General features: G+C 37.5%; 1 protein-coding gene across 1 annotated transcript; it reads right to left on the bottom strand.

Annotated features, from left to right (window-relative positions):
• Positions 1 to 442: 442 nt before the first annotated feature.
• MTFMT (mitochondrial methionyl-tRNA formyltransferase) lies at positions 443 to 19,845 on the bottom strand. The gene is made up of 9 exons (XM_060005771.1): positions 19,592 to 19,845; positions 17,450 to 17,659; positions 15,851 to 15,973; positions 14,014 to 14,116; positions 12,804 to 12,879; positions 9,561 to 9,652; positions 3,283 to 3,361; positions 2,343 to 2,425; positions 443 to 1,181 (listed from the first exon to the last, which is right to left on the bottom strand). The coding sequence occupies exons 1-9, from the start codon at positions 19,843 to 19,845 to the stop codon at positions 996 to 998; spliced, it is 1,206 nt and encodes a 401-aa protein (XP_059861754.1). The 3' UTR covers positions 443 to 995.
• Between the last annotated feature and the right edge of the window lie 1,172 nt (positions 19,846 to 21,017).

Here is a 21,017-nt window from a genome sequence, read left to right as displayed (position 1 = left end):
ATTGAACACACCAAATATTATTTAATCTCTGAATCTCCAGCAATCAGCATAAAGTCTGGGTACACTGCAAGTGTTCAATAAATAGGATGTTTACACAACCTGGTTCGCCTGGGAGAGTCCTGTTTATGCCTGTTGTCCAGAAATAATTAATATAACCTGCTTCTTTTTACTCATGAACATGTCCTAATTTAGATGACCAATTATCGATCACGCTATCAATAAATGTTGTTGAATGGACGAATTAATGATTGCAGAAAGATTTTAACTGATAGAATCTAGGCAGGAAGAGCTCATTATGTAAAGATATTAAAAAATTCAACAGCTGGCCACTGCACCTCCTTCCTCCTCCAGAAGTGCCTGACTCTCCTGGAGATGGAGATGAGTTTGCACAGACCAGATGCTCAATAACCTTTACTGCACAAATACATTGAAGAATGTTACTGTATTCCTACTTTAAGAAAATCTAGATGTAAAATCTGAATTTATTGGACAGATCAATGTGACACAGATTATTACACATTATGAATGTTTATGACTTGGTGAGAACTAGATGGTAGCTAAATTTAAAGAGCTGACTTTACTCCTTGTTGAAAATCCAAAATGCAGATTAAATACTACTGAAATGGTAACATAGTCGATGGGGACACATGATTTTTAAAATTTAATAGATGCACTTTTTAAAAGAACCTCTCTTCAGTATATACACATAACAGTTAGTTGTACTTGCTCTTAGGGAAAGATACAATCTCCATGAATCTGATATTATAAATAAAAATTTAATTTAAAGTTTCTTTTGTTATTGAAATAGAAAAAAGCTGTTTTTAACTACTGTTAAATGAAAAGTGGAAAGTGAGGTAATTTATCTTTTTGACAATAATCTTTCCTTCCAACAGTGTCATCTTCTCTGAAAGTCAAGGTAATTCCTTGTAAATAAGGCTTTTAACAAATTACAAGTATGTAGTAGGTATTTGTCCATCTTCTTCCTACTTGGTGCACTATTGCATAGCAACAATTTTTTTTTCCTGCTTCTTCTTCAGTGGAAGTCTGAGAGTCTGAAATCTGCACTGGCTTGGTTGAGCCAGGGAATTTTTTTGGTACCAGGGATGTAAATATCCATTGTAGAAATCAGTAGCTGTTAGTGTTTTCTTGAGCATCACTGATCGAACACCAATCCAGCCATCCTAAAGGGCAAAAGACAAATAGTGAATACGCGGTGCTGGCAAAACTGGTGGTAAATTTTAGTTTATAAAATTTTTATCATGAAAAAAATAAACCAACAAATCTTTACTAAATGCCAGGCTACAAACAGCACTAAGTAACATATATGATTCTTTGACTCTAAAAGTTTGTTACCGAGGAGTGATAACAAATGTATAGACCTACTTAAATCTATTTAAACATAGACAGGGAAGAATAAAAAGGTACGTTGTATTTGTGTGGTGCCTGACAGTTTTCAGAGTATGTCCATGTATCTTATTGTTACTGGTTGTCAAAATACAAGCACTCTAAAAAGTAGGCAGATCCAATATTATCCCCAGAGAAAACTGATTTTACAAGAGAAAACTGATGCCCAGAGAGTGTGAGTGATTTGTCCAAGGTGACATAACTGGTGGGACTCAAACTCACATGTTGAGACAACCCACTTCTTCTATGAGAGCAAACTATGGATTTGCAGTATAGATGTACACAGACCCAGACGTATGCACCCAGTGCTATTCCAGAATAAGTTGAAGAGAGGTTGCTGTAGGCATTCTGTATCTACAGTCTTGTGTAGGTCAGATCAATCTATCACACATTTTAAATACTCTTTCTTGAGCATGGAACATTGCACATAAATACCACATGAAGGAAAATAGGAAGGAACATGGAACACTTCTCAGGATAATGTCATTGTCTTAAAAATGATAATGGTTTCAAAGTCATTTTAAATAGTTAAGAAATCTCCCCTCTAGCCACATTAAACAGTAGAAGCAAGTAGGATACAGGCACTGTTGTAGTTCAGTGAGATACTTTGACATTACTATTTTTTTGTGATAGTCCTATTAACAAGATGATTTGTTAATTAAATTGGATTACTGAGAATATACAAGTTTCTTTTGAGAAAGAACTAAAGTTACTGAATCTTCTTTCATGGTCTGAGTAATAATAACACCTTGATAAAACTTCATCTCTTGAAAAAAATTATACTAGACATTCTACTATTTCTTAAGAAAATTAAACTGTCCATTGGCTCAATCTGACGGGCAGGCAGTTGAGTGAAGTCTCAGCTCAAAATGACAAATGATACCAACTATAAACTCAGTAAAACAAGTGTGATAACGTGAAACTAAAGGAAAACGTACCTTGCAACAAACCAGCAGTATTTGTGACTGTCTGTGGTATATTACTGATCCTGGAATAACAGCCTGTCCTGTTAATTTTGGATCTAAAGACAGGGGAGGGGAAAAGAGGGATATGAGAGAGAGAATAAATAATTATGCAACTTCACGATGCTTCTTAAAAATCAAAAAACATTCTGCAAGACAGTACTAATATCGGAGGGTACACATCTGCTGATGCCCTGACTTTGTAATCTAAAACTTACGATAGAGCTGTGGTGCTCTGTGTGTATCTTGAACCCAAAGGGAAGCTTTCCATACACACAAGAAGCTATGAGTCCTTTACCCAGTGTCCCAGAGATCAACCTAAAATGTTGAATCTAGAAGTTTTGACCATTTGGGGGAAATAACTAGCTACCAGTGGAGAGACATACAGGAGACTTAGGATCTAAGCTGGCCCTTCCATCCATGACTAAACAAGTCCCAATTCCCAGATTTCTGGGGAACTCTCTGCCTTTGTGGCTCACATTCCTTCAGTCCACCAGGATGGGAGGGCACTGATGGGCCTCTGAATGGACCAGGGTCATGAAATGCTACACCCTGGCCTAAGATTCTCACTGGGGTGCCCAGAGATTTTCATTATGATATTCACCAGAATGAAATCAACCTAGGAACTCTGCATTCCCTGAAAACCTTAATATAGGGAATCACAGAGCTTAAAATGGGATAGTAACACTGATCTGCCTACTTCTCAGGTTCTTATGATGATCAGAAGAGAAAATACACGTGAATGGACACTGTAAAGAATAAGACTATAAATGAATGTAAAGTATTATCATTATTGAACTGAAACAAGCTAAAAGAATCCTTATTTTTAGTAAATGGGACCTATGGTAAAACAGACACATTTTCAAATAGACTATACTGAAAACATTTTCCATGTCAGCTATTCAAAAATAAGTACCAGTGAGGACTGAACTATTAACTTCTACCACATCCAGGAGTTTAATGGTACTATTCATCCAGAGTGTCTGCAACGGAATCTGCAAACAAAATGAAAGAAGGATGATAAATAAATACACTCAACCCTGAAACCCTTTTCAACTACTATTTTGTGTTAATCCGGTCTGACTTCTCTCCCAATTACAGAGGAATTGGGAACTCAGTCTCTAAATCTTACAGAATAGAACATAACATGACCCTCTACATCAGTCTCCAGGATTCATTAGATCTTAAAATTAAACACTGTTTTAAAATCAATGTTTATATCTTCATTAATACTTCTAGTTAAAAATCATGCTCATTTTAAAAAATGCAAGCATTACAACAACTATATTAAAAAAAAATTAGAATGTGAAAGTATTCTGTACTCCCATCCCCAGAGGTAACCACTGCTAATAGTTCAATGTGTATATCCTTGTATTTCTCCTACAAATATAATTATCACAAAAATCTAGAACATACTGTTTGACAAGGAACTTTTTTTACTTAACCATAAACTGTGGACAAATTTTCATCAGTACACACTTATCTATTTCACTCTTTAATCTGCTGCACAGTATTCCATTTTATAAAATGTACCATAATTTATGCAACAAATGCCTTTATGATGGATATTTCATAACACATTACAAAATTATGAAAAATTTTAAATGTGATAAATAGCCTGGTAGATATATCTTTGAGGACTTTTATATTTCTGGAGAATAGTTGTTTTTTAAGTGGACCACCAGGGTTAAAGAGTATCAACATTTTATTGTTAAACTGCCTTGATAAGAGAAGAAAAATGACAGTCTATTGCTGTTTATTATTAGTGAGGCTGAGGAGCAGTCCATATCTACCTGCACATTTTATTTATTTCTTAGGCCTATTTATGCCCTTTGCCCATTAAAAAAAAAACAACAACAACAAAATCTGAGTTATTCATCTCTTTCTTATTAATTTGTGAAAGGCTTTTATATTTTTAGGAAATTAGCCCTTTAGTTCTCAGATGTATTATGAATATTTTTCTAGTTTGTTGACTTTAAATATTGGGTAATTTTTTTCCATGCATAATTTTTTAATTTTTATGGAGTAATATTTATCACTCTTTTCTCTCATGACTTCATTGGTTCGTGTCATGCTTAAAAAGGCCTATCCACGTTTATCAAATATTATAAAATTATTCAACTGTTCTTTTTCCCAGTTCTTTGTGGTTTCATTTTTTGAAAACACTTAAATCCTTGATCCATCTAGATTTTATTTTGATTTGAAAAGGTGAGACTTGAGGGTTCCCCCTTTTAAAGGCTGACCAGCTGTCCCAACACTATTTATTGAATAATCCATCTCACCTTTCCCCTCAGTGTGAAATGCTACCTTTATTACATTTGGTTTAAATAGGCTAACAGAAATTAACACACACCAGGAAATAAGTTCTCTCAAATTTCTGAAGTAAAGAAACAGATTTTCAGACTGCAGTTCACTCCTCTATTTCATAGACGAGGATAGTGAGGCCCAGAGAAATGCAGCTGTTTTCCCAAGGTGACACAGCTAGTTAGTGGCAGAGCCAAGGATCAGAAGCTATGCTTTCTCATTCTCAGCTCAGTGCTCTTTTGATGATATTCTCTAAAGAGGACATTTTACTTTCAGAACAGTTAGGTTATTTCAAAGATGTGAACGATTAATCAGAGAATTAAAGAAATCAGAATTAAGTAAATTTGAAGAAAAGTATTCACAACTTATATATGTCATACTTTGGTAAAATACCCTCTTCTATAATTTGCTTGTTTTTCTTTCATCTGCTTCTAATAAAAGTTATGAAATGACTTTCATGTGTGCAACTTTTTTCTTTCAAAGAACTCAAAATACTTCTGAAACATAATTACTGTTTGAAAAATGTTTATATTTACTGAGAACTATAAATATGATAGGTATAGAATCAGAATATCCCCTTCTTGTTCTTGAGGTAAAGCTCATCTTCACCTTATCATCAGAGCACTGAAGAAAGGAAAGTGATGGTAAGGAAACAGTCATTTCTGTGCGCACTGTCATTACTGTCAAAATCATATGTTGGCGTGGATTTAAATTCACAGTTTATCTCCTTTGATCTTGACAGTTGTGGACCAGGTCATTAACTCCATTTTAGAGATAGAAAAGCGGAAGCTCAGAGAAGATAAGGATCTTGCTCTTGGTTAACACATGCCAACTCTAGGAATCAAATTTCACCTTCTGGCTCCAAGATAGGAACTCCTTCTGTTGTAGCACAAGAATTTCTCAGTGGAGAGGAAAGGTGAATTGCAGAAGATAAGAATTATTATGCAGTGTTTAACTTTTTGGGGAACTGTCAAACTGTTTTCTAAAGCAGCTGCCCCATTTTACATTTCTACCAACAATGAATGAGGGTTCCAAATTTCTCCATATCCCTGTCAACACTTGTTATTGTCTGTTTTTTAAAATTACAGTAATCCTAGTGAGTGTGAAGTGGTATCTCAGTATAGTTTTGATTTGCATTTCCCTAATGACTAATGAAATTATCTTACCATATGCGTAGTGGCCATTTATATATTTTCTTAGGATAAATGTCTATGTAGATCCTTTGCTGATTTTCTAATCATGTTATTTATCTTTTTGCTATAAAAGTTCTTTATATACTCTGGATACTAGACCCTCATCAGATATATGATTTGCAAATATCTTCTTTTATTATGTAGGTTGTCTTTTCATTTTCTTGTTAGTGTTCTTTGAAGCCCAACGGCTTTAAATTTTGAAGTCCAATTTCTCTATTTTTAGTTCGTTGCTTATGCTTCAGGCATTATATCTAAGAACCACTGCCTACTTCAAGGTCATGAAGATATGCCCCTATATCTTCTTCCAAGAGTTTTCATAGTTTCAGCTCTTACATTTAGGTTTCTGATCCATTTAGAGTTCATTTTTATATGTGGTATGAGGTAGGGATCCAAATCCATTTCTTCTGATTGTGGATATCCAGGTGTCCAAGCACCATGTGGTAAAAAGATTATTCTTTCCCCATCAAATTGCCTTGGCACCCTTATCAAAAATCAAGTGACCATAAATGTATGGGTTTATTTCTGGACTCTGAATTCTATCCCATTGAGCTTTGTGTCTTTGTCAGTATCACACTGCCTTGATTACAGGAACTATGCGTCCTGATTTCATAGGAACTTTGAAATTGGAACTTTGCTCTTCTTTTTCAAGATTTTCTGTCTATTCTGGGCCTCTTGGGATTCCATATGAATTTTAGGATAAGGCTGTCAATTTCTGCAAAGAAGTCAACTAGGAATTTTATAGGGATGGTGTTCAGTCTGTAGATCAATTTGGGGAATAGTGCCATCTTAACAATATTAAGTCTTCTAATCCATAAACACAGAGGCCCTTCCATTTACTTAGGCCTTCTTTACTGTTTATTAGCCCTATTAGTTTTGGGGGGTGGAATTATTTATAATTTTCTATATATAAGATTACACCATCTGCAAATATAGTTTTACATTGTTCCTTTTTTCTTGCTTAATCACCCCGGCTATAACCTCCAGTACAATGTTGAATAGAAGTGGTGAGAGTGGGTATCTTGGTCTTATTCCTGATCTTGGAGGGAACATTTTCAATCTTTCGCCATCAAATATGATGTTAGATTTGGATTTTTTTGTAGATATTCTTCATCAGGTTGAGGAAGTTCCCATCTATTCTTAGTTTGTTGAACATTTTTATCATGAAAAGGTACTGGATTTTTCAAATGCTGTTTCTGCACCTACTGAGATAATTATGTGGCTTTTGTCCTTTATTCTATTAATATGGTATATTACGTGGATTGATTTTTGTATGTTGAACCAGCCTTACATTCCTGGGCTACATCCCACTTGGTCATAGTGTATAATCCTTTTCTACATGTTGTTTGATTCACTTTGCTAATTCTGTTAAGGATTTTTGCCTCTATATTAATAAGGGCTATTGATTTGTAGTTTTCTTTTCTTGTAAAATCTTTATCTGGTTTAGCTTACTTGACTTTTGTACTAGCTGCTCCCTCTGCCTGGAATGGTCTTTTCCTGACCTTGGCATGACTTGCTCCTTATTGTCTTTCATACCTCAGCTTAAATGTCAGTTCAAAGTGGCCGTCCCCATTTAGATATCCAGGCTAAAACAGCCACCAGTTAATCTATCACGTTATTTTAATTTTCATCAAAGAGCTTATCAAACCATCTGATATTTTTCTTATTTATTTATTTGTTTCCGTCTTCTCACATCACCTCTAATACTAGAACAATGACTGACATATAATAGGCTTTCAATAAATACTTTGTTTAATTAATGAATAAGAGCAGATATCAGTTAATGAGTACCTACTCAGATACTGTACTAGATGCTTTATATACATTATATCATTCTAATTTTCAAATGAACTAACTAAAGCTCAAAGATTAAATAACCTTCTCAAGTCTACAAAGCTAGGAAGTAGCAGAGAGAAGATGGAACCCTGCTCCGTCTGGCTCTAAAGTCAATGTTCCTTGCCCTATGCCGTTCTCTTACAGTGGGGAAAGTATAGGGTTTGACGTCAGGCAGATCTGGTTCAAAACCTGACTCTCACTAACTAGCAATGTGACCTTGAGCAACATTCAACAGCCATTCACTGAGTATCTTCTTTAAGCCTCAATTTCATCAACTTAAAATGGGATAATACCCATAACAGGAGGCTGTAATCCTCACCGAAGAACCTGGTGTGCTACAGATATTCAATGGCAGTTCTCCATTTTAACCTACAGAGGAGGTCCATTAAAAACCCCACACTTGGTAGACTCAGAGTTCCAACAACATAAGATGCTATCAAAATGAAGGGAAAAAAACCCCAATAAATTTGTCAAAGAACTGAGAATTTAATTCAGATATTTAACAAGTTATTACAACTAGATTTTATATGCCATATGTAAAAATCAAGGATTTAAGAATTCAGTTGTAAAAAATGGGCCAAAGGCAGAAAGACATACTAGTAAAAGCATTGGACTAGGAGTTAGAAGATTTAGGTTCATTATTCAGAGACTGGGCACCCGAAGTTAGTCACTTCATTTTCATTCTCCTCATCTATGAAACAGGATAATAAAATTTGGCTGTGGGAGATGGCAAAATATCTATTTTAAAGTGCTTTGTGAATTCTAAGGCCCCTATGAAAACTTGAAGTTTAAAGAATATTTAAAAAATGAATGTCATATATTCAGAAGAATTGAAACAGGGACTCAAACAGATATGTGTACACCCAAGTTCATGAAGCATTATTCACATTAGCTAAAAGGTAGAAACAACCCAAATGTCCATCGATAGACAAATGCATAAACAAAATGTGCTACATACATACAATGGAATATTATTCAGACTAAAAAAGGAATGACATTCTGATACATGGTACAACATGAATGAAACTTGAAAACATTATGCTAGGTGAGATAAGCCAGACACAGAAGGATAAATATTGTATGATTCCACTTATATGAGGTACCTATAAAAGGCAGATTCATAGAGACAGGAAGTAGAATAGTGATTACTAGGGACTGTGGGGCGGGGGGAACGAGGAGTTGTTATTTAATGGGTATAGAGTTTCAGTTTGAGATGATGAAAAAGTTCTGGAAATGGATACGGGTGATGGTTGCATAACAATGTAAATGTACTTAATGCCACTGAAGTATACACTTAAAAATGGTTTAAATGGTAACTTTTATGTTATATATATTTTATCCCAATAAAAAAAGTTTCTTTTTTTTAACATCTTTATTGGAGTATAATTGCTTTACAGTGTTGTGTTAGTTTCTGCTGTATAACAAAGTGAATCAGCTATATGCATATGTATATCCCCATATCACCTCCCTCTTGCATCTCCCTCCCACCCTCCTTATCCCACCCCTCCTAGTGGTCGCAAAGCACAAAGCAGATCTCCCTGTGCCATGAAGCTGCTTCCCACTAGCTATCTATTTTACATTTGGTGTTGTATATATGTCAATGCTACTCTCTCACTTCATCCCAGCTTACCCGTCCCCCTTCCCTTGTCCTCAAGTCCATTCTCTACTATGTCTTTATTCCTGTCCTGCCCCTAGGTTCAAAAGAACCAAAAAATAGTTATTTAAAAATAAATGAACTTCAGGATCCTTTGGTTTTGTTTATGAGATTTATTCCTAAATTAAAATATTTCAAAAGTAAATTACACACACACACACACACTCACACACATAATTAGGTAAAACTGCAATTTGACTTCCAACTTACTATATTTCCAATGGCACGATGAAGTCTGAATATTTGCTCTGAAGTTTGTTCCTCCCATTTTATACAGCTGGTAGCAGCAGAAATCTTAGGGGCTATAAGATAAAGCCAATAGCAAGAATGAATATCAGATCAGTGACCATAAATTGGTAATTACTGATACTGAATGACAGATACAAGAGAATTCATTATATTATTTTCTCAACTTTTGTATGTTTTAAATTTTCCATAATATAAGATATACACATACATACATAGTAAATAAAAGTACTAGAAGAAAACATGGGTAAATTTCTTTATAACCTAGGAATAGAAAAAGTTCTTCTATGACTCAAAATCCAGAAGCAATTAAAGAATGATAAATGTGACTACAAAAAATTAAACTTTTGTAAGACAAAAAGAAATGTCATAAATCAAGCCAAAAAACAAATGACAAACAAGTTATTTGCAACTTATATCACAGTACTTTATATCTGTTTATATATATTCCATGAGAGATGTATCTATAATAAATATAAATATTTATATGTAATTACTATATATATCTGTGTTATATATATTTATATTATATTTAGGAGTACTTTGTATCTATTATATAGGTTTATTTATATCTATTACACAAAGTACTCCTAAAAACTGAGACAAAAAAGACCAAAAACCAGATAGAAAAATGGGCAAAAGATATAACAGACCCTTCTCAGAAAAAAAGAAATGCAAATAGTCCTTAAACATATGAAAAGCTCTTCAGGGCTTTCCTGGTGGCGCAGTGGTTGAGAGTCCGCCTGCTGATGCAGGGGACACGGGTTCGAGCCCCGGTCCGGGAAGATCCCACATGCCGCGGAGTGGCTGGGCCCGTGAGCCATGGCTGCTGAGCCTGTGCGTCCGGAGCCTGTGCTCCTCAACGGGAGAGGCCACAACAGTGAGAGGCGCGCGTGCCGCAAAAAAAAAAAAAAAAGTAATAATTAGTTGTAAAGAGGAAAATGCAACCCTGAAAATTAAAAACAAACTGAAACAAAGGAACTTAACTATATATCAAACTAGATAACAAAACCACATGGAAAAAATAATTATCTCCAGTAAGTTTTGAACACAGTACTCTGACTATATACCCTTCATAGAATATATTTTAAAAAACTGCAGGAAAAAAAAAACTGCAGAAAAATCTTAACTCTCACTTAGTAGTTACACTTTCTGTAGTGATATTGGTGTTGTAATCTTGAAATTATTTTATGCACAGCAAATAAAAAACAGGTCAGCATTGATTTAAAAAAGATTTTCTGTGTAAGAGAAAATACCAGAAAAACCCTGTACTTTAAAATTTGAATCAGAAACAATATGAGCTCAAATATATTTTTTTAAAGGCTTTACTGAATTTGTTACAATACTGCTTCTGTTTTATGTTTTTTTTTTTGGCCCTGAGGCATGTGGGATCCCCCAACCAGGGATTGAACCTGCACCCCCTGCATTGGAACGTGAAGTCTTAACCACTGGACAGCCAGGGAAGTCCCTGAACTCAAACATTTTTAAAAAATATAATGCCTACCCTTCACCACTAACACTTCATTTTGGAACACATCATTGTATTAGACGGTTTCTAAATACTATCCCCCAACTAAAATAAACAAGGGAGAGGTGGCTGATTCCAACATGGGAAAGAGAATTTACAAGGTGAGCCTGGGACATTTTGCGATAGAAACAAGGAAGCGCTCAAAAACTAGCTGGGGGTGGAGGGATATCAAAAGGATTCAGGAGCCAACTTTAAGAGGCTACCTCTAGCTAAATTTGGGACAACTTGAGCAGCACAAAGCATTATGAATGTAATTAACTATAAAACACAGTAAATAAAAATCCACAAGTCAAATGATTAAAAAAACTCACTCGCCACCATAATTGAAGGTGACTATGGCACCAACTCCCTATTTTAAAAATTGATAATTAGAGAAAGAATTAAGCATTTATCCTGCCATTTTAGGATGAATTAAAATTCATCCGCAATTAATAAGGAAAAGCTCTTCTTTACAGAACAATGCCAACTATTAAATATAAAAGGAATTGGAAAATCACCAGTTTGATTTTCATTGAAATAATTCATTCAGGGAAGGAGCATCAATCCATGCTAAAATTGTTACGTGAAAGGCTAGCGGGGAACCGGATATTTGCATGGTGCCAAAGTATTACCCCAGGGATTACCTGCCATTTGCAAAGGGAGAAACACATCTTTACACTGGAAAGATCTGGTGGTCACCACCTCCACCAAGTGATCAAATTTAGCTTCACTAGCCTTGATGCAACCTGGTATTATGGCTTACTGATATGACTCCCTAAGACTGTAGGGGACGGAGGCGGGGGCTTCTCCGAGTAGATCCTTTAAACAGTTTTAACTTTTGAGTCATGTAAATGTCTTACATAGTCAAGAAAAAAAATTACATCATAAATAAAAAGCAACCCTTAAGGTTAAAAAACAAACTGAAGCAAATATCACTGGAACGCAATATCATCTATGAAATACTCTTTCCACAAACTTTAAGCCTGAATCTCATCAAGCCTTTAGAACTTCCGATTTACAGGAATTTTAAGGGCTAGAAAAACACATTAAACAACACTGGAAGGAAAGAGACAATTGGCCTGGTCTCTTCAAAAAGTTAATGACATGGAGGGAAAAAAATAGTGGAGGAATTACTCTAATGAGACTAAAGAGACATATGACTAATTATAATTGGATCCTAGTTTGAAAAAATATACAGCTATAAAATATGTTCTTAGAGTGTCAGGAAAATTTAAATATGGACTGGCTATTCGATGCTATTAGGGAACTGTTCATTTTTCCTAGGAGATGCATGTTGAAATATTTAGGGATGAAAGGTCATGATGCATACTTCCAAATGGTATAGCAAAAATTAAAATATATATGCTACATAAACACATATATAAAGAAAATATGGCCAAACATTAATAATTGCTGACTCTGGGTTAAACAGGTATTCACTCTCTTTCAACTTACCTTTGTGTTTGGTACTTTTCAATATAAAGGATAGAGAAAATGGTTCTAATCTTTCATAAGGCTAAATGTGAAGAGGGAGAGAGACCCCTTACCAATCATTCTCTGGAAAAGGACATGCAAGTGGACATTCAATCTTTAGTCAAAATTAAGGGAAACTTGTAAGTGAGGAAGCCACAGTGTTCAGATGCCATCACAACAAACAAAACCTTAGGAAACATGTAAGAGTCTCTGCCGTCTGCACTTACCATGTGTCACCCCCTCGGCTGGCTGCTGCCTTCCATTGTTCAAACTTTCAGGCAAAGTTTTCAAAACTGAAATAAGCTTTAAAAAAAGAGAGTAATATATTCAGGATGAAAAGAACAAAAGGAGAAATACATTACAATTCAGTACCATGAAATTACAGCTTTAAGAGCTGTGTGGCAGGGTAAAGCAGTAAATTGGCTTAAGCTGTGAGGATCCATCTACTTGGTGGAGTTTCAGTGGAGATGTTGCTCTCTGTAGAGTACAGGTCATTGATTTCCTTCCAGAGAATGCTGAGCCTCGACTGGCTATCAGAACAGCCGGTGCTCGGCCATCCACACTCTCACTCTCACTCTGAAGGAAGGCAGTGGGGACTTCGTACTCTGGAGTCACATAGTTCTGGGTTCAAATCCCAGTTCTACCACCTGCTAGCTGTGTCACTGTGGAAAAGTTATTTTACTTGTCTGTGGCCTTCAATGTCATTATCTATAAAACAGGTGAAAGCAATAGCTACCTCAAAGGTTTCTTGAGAAGGTTAAAAAAAAAAATAAGTCTATGAAAGTATCTAAAACAGTCTTGGCACACAAGCCAGTGCTCAATAAACGACAGACACTATAATAACAGCATTTCCGAGGTGAGTGCCTAGAATGGGAAGCATCATCTATACAGCGGGGGGTGGGGTGGAGGGGGGTTCCTCTACAGAAAATTTAGTTCAGATGAAAATCATTAATTGGGTCATTAAGCCTTTATTCACACCCTATTGTATGCAGACTCAAAAAAAAGTCTCAGAGTTCATTCACAGCTAGGGGGTCAGCAGAATTCCAATGGTACAGATGCAAATGACTGGAACACAGGCACAGAAGTGGGAGGAAAACAGAGACTTACTTAGGAAATGATGTTAGTTCAGTTCGACAGGGGTGAATAGTACGTCTATGAGACTAAGGAGAGTGAAAATGGGAAGAATAGTCTAAAAGCCTCACCATGAAATGTAACAGACCATATAAAACCACATATTTCATTCAAAAGCTTTGATTAAGTACATACTCTGTGTAAATTCTCAAAGACTAACATAAGATCACAAAAGCCATGCTAATTTTTAGGAAGCCAGGGATAGAAACCACTTTTTAAAGAGAAGCTTAGAATCACACATCATAAAATTGTTCTTTTCATCATAACCACTTAGGAAACAAGCAGGGGGATATTGGAAAACTGTACCATGTTGGCACCCAGTCTTGACAGCACTGCTTCCAAATCCTTTGTGGTGCTCTTGGGTGGTACAGGAACCGTTTCCTGTTTGAGAATTGGGCCTACATCAAACCTACCAAAAAATCAAAAGCAAATAATAACATGATTACTGACTATTTCTTAAGATCAATATGTTTGTCTACATGAATGTTTATATACCACAAGGACAGTTTTTTTCTTTGTTCAGGTGGGTTTTGTTTTGTTTTGTTTTTTTAGGCCACACAGTGCGGCTTATGGGATCTTAGTTCCCTGACCAGGGATCGAACCCGGGCCCGCTGCAGTGGAAGTGCAGAGTCCTAACCACTGGAAGGCCAGGAAATTCCCCCACAAGGATAGTTTAACCATGGCCATGAATGTGACTATTAGCCATTGGCAAGGGAGAAATGTAAGTTTGAAAGAAGGGAGAGCAACATTAGCATGTTACTAATATCACTTTAGTCTATCAACTAGTTTAAGCGCATTAACTTTTCACCATTCTCTGCATTTTCATCTGCTTTATTCTCGAGTACCATTTTCTGGTCATTTATGGAGTCAATACTTGAGCTTAACAAAATTAAATTCTAATACAGTCATTTTACTAAGCTATTAAAATTTTAAAAATTAAAATCCATAAAATTAAAAAAAAAGAAGGGAGAGCAAAATCTGGCCTATATTTAGATTTTAGGTTTATTATTTCACAAAGGAAAAAGGTTGCATATCAGGGATTTAATTGCAACTACAAATAATTCTATCATTAGTAGTAAATAGTACAAAAAAAAATCTCTAATTATATAATGAAAGTACAGAGCAAAGAATATGTTTTCCAAGGAAGTACAACTAGGAATTTACAATCATTCCTTCCTGTATTTCCTTTCTCAAAGGACAAGAGTTTTGCCTGAATTATAATCAATAGTGATTATAAGTAGGTACAAGGGTATTTGCATTCCCATAAGTCTTATATTCAATATTTTATATCAAGCTCTGCAAATATTGGCCATCAGCTTTTATTAGAAATATATTTTGTTTTAATACTTAACTTTGTGTTCTGTTAACTCCATTTTTAACCTATGAGCTTTAATAAAATGCTTATTATGAAAAGTTACAAACATTCCAAAAACAGAATGAACAGTCTAAGGAATCGCCATATACACATCTCCCAGATTTGAGAATTACCAAAGTTTCGCCACTCTTGTTTCATCTGCCCCTCCCCTCTTTTTTTTTTTTTGAAGTAAGTTAAAGCAAATCCCAGATATTGACTTGGTCTTGTGAACTCGTGAATTTTTCTTCTCTATGGGGACGTTAGGTGATAATAGGCAGAGGCATAATACACTCCTAAAACAATTTAAAATAATTGTTTCTTAGATTGTAGGTATAATTTTAAAAAACATTTAAGACAATTATATAACACATTGGTATACAACGTATTCTTACTTCAGGTTCCAAAAAATTTTTGACCATAGAAACCAAAGCCAGCAGAACAGAGATTCATAACTAATATACAAAAATCCATCTCTCATCTACACAACATCGTTTATAGAAATCCAGTTGTTAATAATTTATTTCAATTAACAAGTTTAAAGAGACACTGTGTAAATGCCAAAACACGTGGTTTATGTTAGAAACCAGGAAGAAACCCAGGAGTTAGAGAAATTAGTACTCTAGTACACTCTAATTTATTACTAATTTCTAACTCCTGATTAGAAATTAGGAGTTAGAAATTAGTAATAAATTAGAGTGATTAATACCCACTCATCCACCTCCACTTCCCCCCAGTCAGACTGACATCAACATTCAACATCACAAAAAGTCTCAAGAAAATATGCTCTACCTTTTAGGTCTAACTTGCATAATCGTTACTCCAGCAACCGTGTCTCCGTGCAAGACCGTATGGATTATAGGGGCTGGACCACGCCACCTCGGGAGGCAACTGGGATGGACATTCAAGATGCCACTGAGTTAGAAAAGGCAGGAAATTAGTATGCAAGTGGGCTTTTTACCATTTAATTTACTGCTACCTAAACTAATATGCACTTTTCATCATTAAACTTGCCCAGAAATGTTGAAAAACAGTTAAATCTAGTCTCATACCAACTGAAGCAGGAGTGAGAGCTAAGTTCAACTTTCTTACCATAAGAGACCAATGAAACTCAATTAAAAAAAGAGCAGGAACAACTATTCATTGTTCTGAAGATGTTCCAGCTTCGCAATTCGAGACATAGCTCGCAATGTCTGGGAGTTTTTAAAGACAAAAAATGTGTCTTTTACTATATGAGAAAAACCACTGAAATCCAATCGTGCATCTCATGGACGATGTGAATTATACGTATAGCTTAGTTACATAATTACCCTCACTTCACTTAGTTTGTATATAGAGTTCCTAAAACAAGCTTCTTAAATCCCCATCTAATGATTTATTCACCTTTGCTGTTTATCCCTATACACCTTTTACCCATTAATGAGCAATTTTAATAATTTACTCATCTGTCATTAGTTTAATGTCTCCATCAGCACGAGTATACACTTGACAGTGCATATGTGTATACATATATTCTAAATTCCACTGTTCAGCCCAGTCTCATTCCTCCAACAAATATTTACTGAGCACAATCCATGTTCTGGCACTAAGTGCTGGGGATATAAGCAACAGTGAACCACACAGAAAAAAAAAAAATTCTGCCCTCACAGGCCAATATAAGGACTTGACTTGTATTCTGAGCAAGATGGAAAACCACCAGAGAATTCTGAGCAGAGTGACATGATCTGACTTATGTTTTAAAAGGATCACTTTGGTGTTGGGTGGTAAAAGACTGAGAGGGCCAAAGACAAAAGTGGAGACCACTTAGGAGGCTACTGCAGTATGACGGCCAAGAGTGGTGGCAGAGGAAGTGATGAGAATCAGACATTCTAGAGAGATTTCAAAGGCACAGCCAATAGGATTTCCTGATAGATTGGATGCGTGGTGTGAGATAAGGAATTAAGAATAATGCCAAGGCTTTGGGTCCGAGCAACTTAAAGGCTGGAGTTACCATGTACTGAGATGAAGATTATAGGAAGGAGCAGGTTTTGGGGTGAAAGTTCAGGAATGTTGTTTTGGACATCTTACATGTAAGGTGCCTATCAGACATCCAAGCAGAGCTGCGGAGGAGGCAGGGGGTATCAGGGGCCTGGAGTTCAGGGAGAGAGAACTGGAGGGACACATCTGGCAGTTATTAGCATACATATGGAATTTAAATGAGGGTGGGTGAGAGCCCATAGATAGTGGTAAAGAGTATCACACATTTTAACAATTCATGCCACTAATAAAACCTTTTAAGAGAAAATACTAAAGAAAGCAGAATTAAGTTCAAGTTAATGCACTTTATAGATACCAGATCCATATATAAAGACCGAGGTCTCTACACTGTTTTTCCTTACAAATAAAACTTACTAGGGAAATTTAAGAATAAGAGCCTCACTCAAAAGCCGGCCAAATGAAGCTACCACTCCAACATCATATTCTCCAGATCCCACATCTGGCCACTCATACACTGGAAGCTGAGATTGGACAGCATATTGCTTCACCGGCAGTCTTTTTGGTGATGGGGAGGGAACTGTGACCACCTCCAAGTTTTCAATTAATTCTTCCCCTTTGTTTTCCCTAAATTGGAAAGATTAGAAGAAAATGTGACAGTGTTAAGAAAATGTCGGAAAGCTAAACTACTTCACACATTTCTAAAGCATTTTTATGATTAAATTAAGAAAGCATTTAAGGGTAAATGATTAAAACTAGTGCAACTGAGAGACTAAAGTTTTATTTTTATTTAATTTTAATTGTTTTAAATTTAAAGAGCCACAAGTGGCTACTGGCTACTGTTTGGACTGTTATGGTTGTAGAAATTTCCTGTGCATGCAGAAACATATACAGTACAGACATTTTACACAATTGTAATATTATATATACTCTCCTGCATTTTGTTTTTTTCTCTTAACACTATGTATGCTATTATGTGAGTCTTTTTAAAAAATGGGTTAAATATACATTTGTTTGTATATGCATCAAACATTTCTAGAACAGGAAACTGAAAACAGTGGCTATCTTTGAAGAGAACTGGGGACTGGGAGAAAGAGATGGAAGGAACTGACTTTCCATTTTATATCTTTTGAATTTTTTACTATAACGACGTTATTCAAACAATACTTAAAAAAATATATATATACATATATCTGTGTGTGTGTGTATATATATATATATATATATATATATATATATATATATATACACACACACACACACACACACACACACACACACACACACACACCATGGGCATCATTCCATGACATTATATGTAGCACTACCTCATTTTTTTAACCTGCTGCAAAGTATTCCAGTGCCTGGGGCTGTTTATTTATTTATTTAGCAGGTACTGCATCATGCAGGTACATCATCATAAATGTTGAGGATTTATGAGAAAAGGAATAGACAGGAGGGCCCAAAAGAAAAAGTGCAGAAGTACTGGAGCTGCCAAGTGAAGCATCAGCAGAAGCGTCAGGATACATGCAGTGAGAGATGCAGGAGGCCATACACGGAAAGTAGCATGTAGAGAGTGTATTACGGAGGTGTGCAAAGGGAACATGTGTAAAGGAAGTGTTTCAGGGTGTGTTACAGAGGGGAGTGTGTGAAGGGGGAAATACAAGGGGATTCATGAATGAGTCAACATCAGGGTCTGCTGGGAAGTATTTGTAGAGAAGACTTGATGGAGGGAGATGACAGAAATGAGTGTGAGGGTGCATCAGGAAAAAACGGAGTGGGGAAATAAAAAATGGAGGCTGGGGAAAGGAGACAGAGCAGGATATATGGGCATAGCCACCACATACCATGGACTTTCAGGACAGGCTGGATCTCAATTATTTTTGTCCAGGAAACACAATTTGTTAAATTTTAGAAATACTAAATGTATACCTAAGAGTTCTGATTTATAAATTTATTCATAGGAAAACAGTTCGTTTTTGTACTATGTCTTCATTTCAGTCTCAGAAAACTGGATCCGGTTGTATACCGGGAGGCGATGGGGAGCGAAGGCGTGAGGCAAGCGTGTGCAGAGGGATGGATGCCTGTGCCTGGGAAGAAGCCCAAAGGATTAGATGATACAAATCAGGTGAGTAGGAAGAAGTGGAAAGGGGAGGTCTTTGAAGTCAGAGCCCGTTTTAGTACCAACCTGCTCAGCTGATGACCCTGGGCAATCTCTTAACCTCTCTGGGCTACGGTTTACATGCTAAACGGGCAGGGAGGTGGTGGGACTGGACGGAGATGATGCAGGTAAAGCAACGAGCGCGGCCTTGGCACCGCGGGGCGCCCGGTGGCGCTCAGAGCGCGGAAGGAGTCGGGCGTGTAGACCGGACAGGACCAGGCGGGCGCCCAAGGGCTGACCGAGCACCTTCCGGGAGCCCGGAGACGCCGAGATCTGGGCCCACACCCCTCCGGCGCAGCTGCTTTCCCCGACTAGGAGTCCAAACCCTCGAGGCCGGCCGCAGTGGCTCCACAGCCGCGTCCTCGACCCCCGGGCCTCCCAATCCCTGGCCCCGGTACCTGGCGGCCTGCAGCGCCCGCAGCGTTTCGCGGGCGAACTGGTCAGTGCCGAAAAAGAGCACCCGCCAAGGCGGCTTCTCGCGGACTCGAGCGCCCCGGCCGTCCTCCCCGCCAGAGGATCCGCTCAGGCCGAGCAGGGTTCGCCACTGAGGGCTCGGCCTCCTGCCCGCGCCGCCGCCGCCGCCGCCGCCGCCGCCGCCGCCGCCGCCGCCGCCTGGCAGGGGCCCCCAGCAGCAGCGTACCAGAACCCTCATTGCCTCCGCGGGCGGCAGACCCTGCGCACGCGCGTTGCGGTGGGCGGAGCAGGAGCTAGGCAGGAGGGGCGGGGCCGGGGAGGAAACCCGATGGGCGAGGTCTTTCAGCGACTGGGGCGGGGCTTGCCTGATTGCAGGCGCGGCAGATGAAGGAATTTGCCGGTTCAAGTGTCCCCGTGACTTTTGTTGCATTTGTTTGCACGATTTAGCCAATCTCCCCAAACAACTCTTTTGGAACAAATCATATGAGTTTTCAGACGACGAAATCTCATTTATTTTTTTATTTCTGTATCATTTTCTCAGCCATTATAACTAATATTTACTAGAAGCCATGCTTTGGCTAAGCATTTTATATATCTGTTAGTTTAGTTAATCCTCATATCAACTGTACCAGGTAGATATTATTACAACCATTTTACTGAAGAGGATCTGAGGCTCCGTGAAATTAAGGTAATTACCTATGTAGGATCCTCACAGCTAGCCCCATGTAGCTCCAAATTCTGTGATCCTAACCATTTGGCCTTCATAGCAATCCTATGTACTAGGGAAGTCAATGTCCCCTTTTTGCCCCTGAGGAAACGGAGGCTTAATTCTTGTTCGTAGTCACTCTGGTGAATCAAAGGCCTGCTCTTGCCCGTACCCCGTGGGTTCCCTCCCACACCGAGGGATATCATAGAAGACACTCTTAAGGAAAATGGGCAGGGGAAGCTGTCCTCAGAAGACCTCTAAAGATCTTTAGTGCTTAGATTCTGTATTCCTGAGGCCTATGCAGTGGCCTTCTCCTTGAGGATGGTCACACATCCTGGCTGTTGAGTGGAGACCAGATTCTCTTCTAGTTTTACTGCCCTCCCCACCTCTCTTCCTCTCTAAATGCTATCCATTCTTCAATGCCAAGGTCAGACATCCTTCCTGAAGACTTGAGCTCTTGCTTGCATGGACTTAATGTCTTTCTCTATGTGCCCTTTTAATGCTCTGTGGGGACCTCTGCTTCTCACACAATTTGGAATTACTGAGAGAGTTGTCTAATGTATGCATAGACATTGACAAATTCACCTGTGTGTTGAATAGAAAAGAGAGAGGCAAAGAGGAAGGGAGGGAGTGTATTTCCAGTGATTCTGTTCATCTGATCATATATGAGATGAGGAGCTAACTGAGATCCCAACCTTCTATTC

This window comes from Delphinus delphis, chromosome 2 (genome assembly GCF_949987515.2).
Source record: "Delphinus delphis chromosome 2, mDelDel1.2, whole genome shotgun sequence".
Classification (NCBI taxonomy): Eukaryota; Metazoa; Chordata; class Mammalia; order Artiodactyla; family Delphinidae; genus Delphinus; species Delphinus delphis.
The sequence above is the reverse complement of the archived record's forward strand: the minus strand, read 5'-3'. Positions and strand labels throughout refer to the sequence as shown.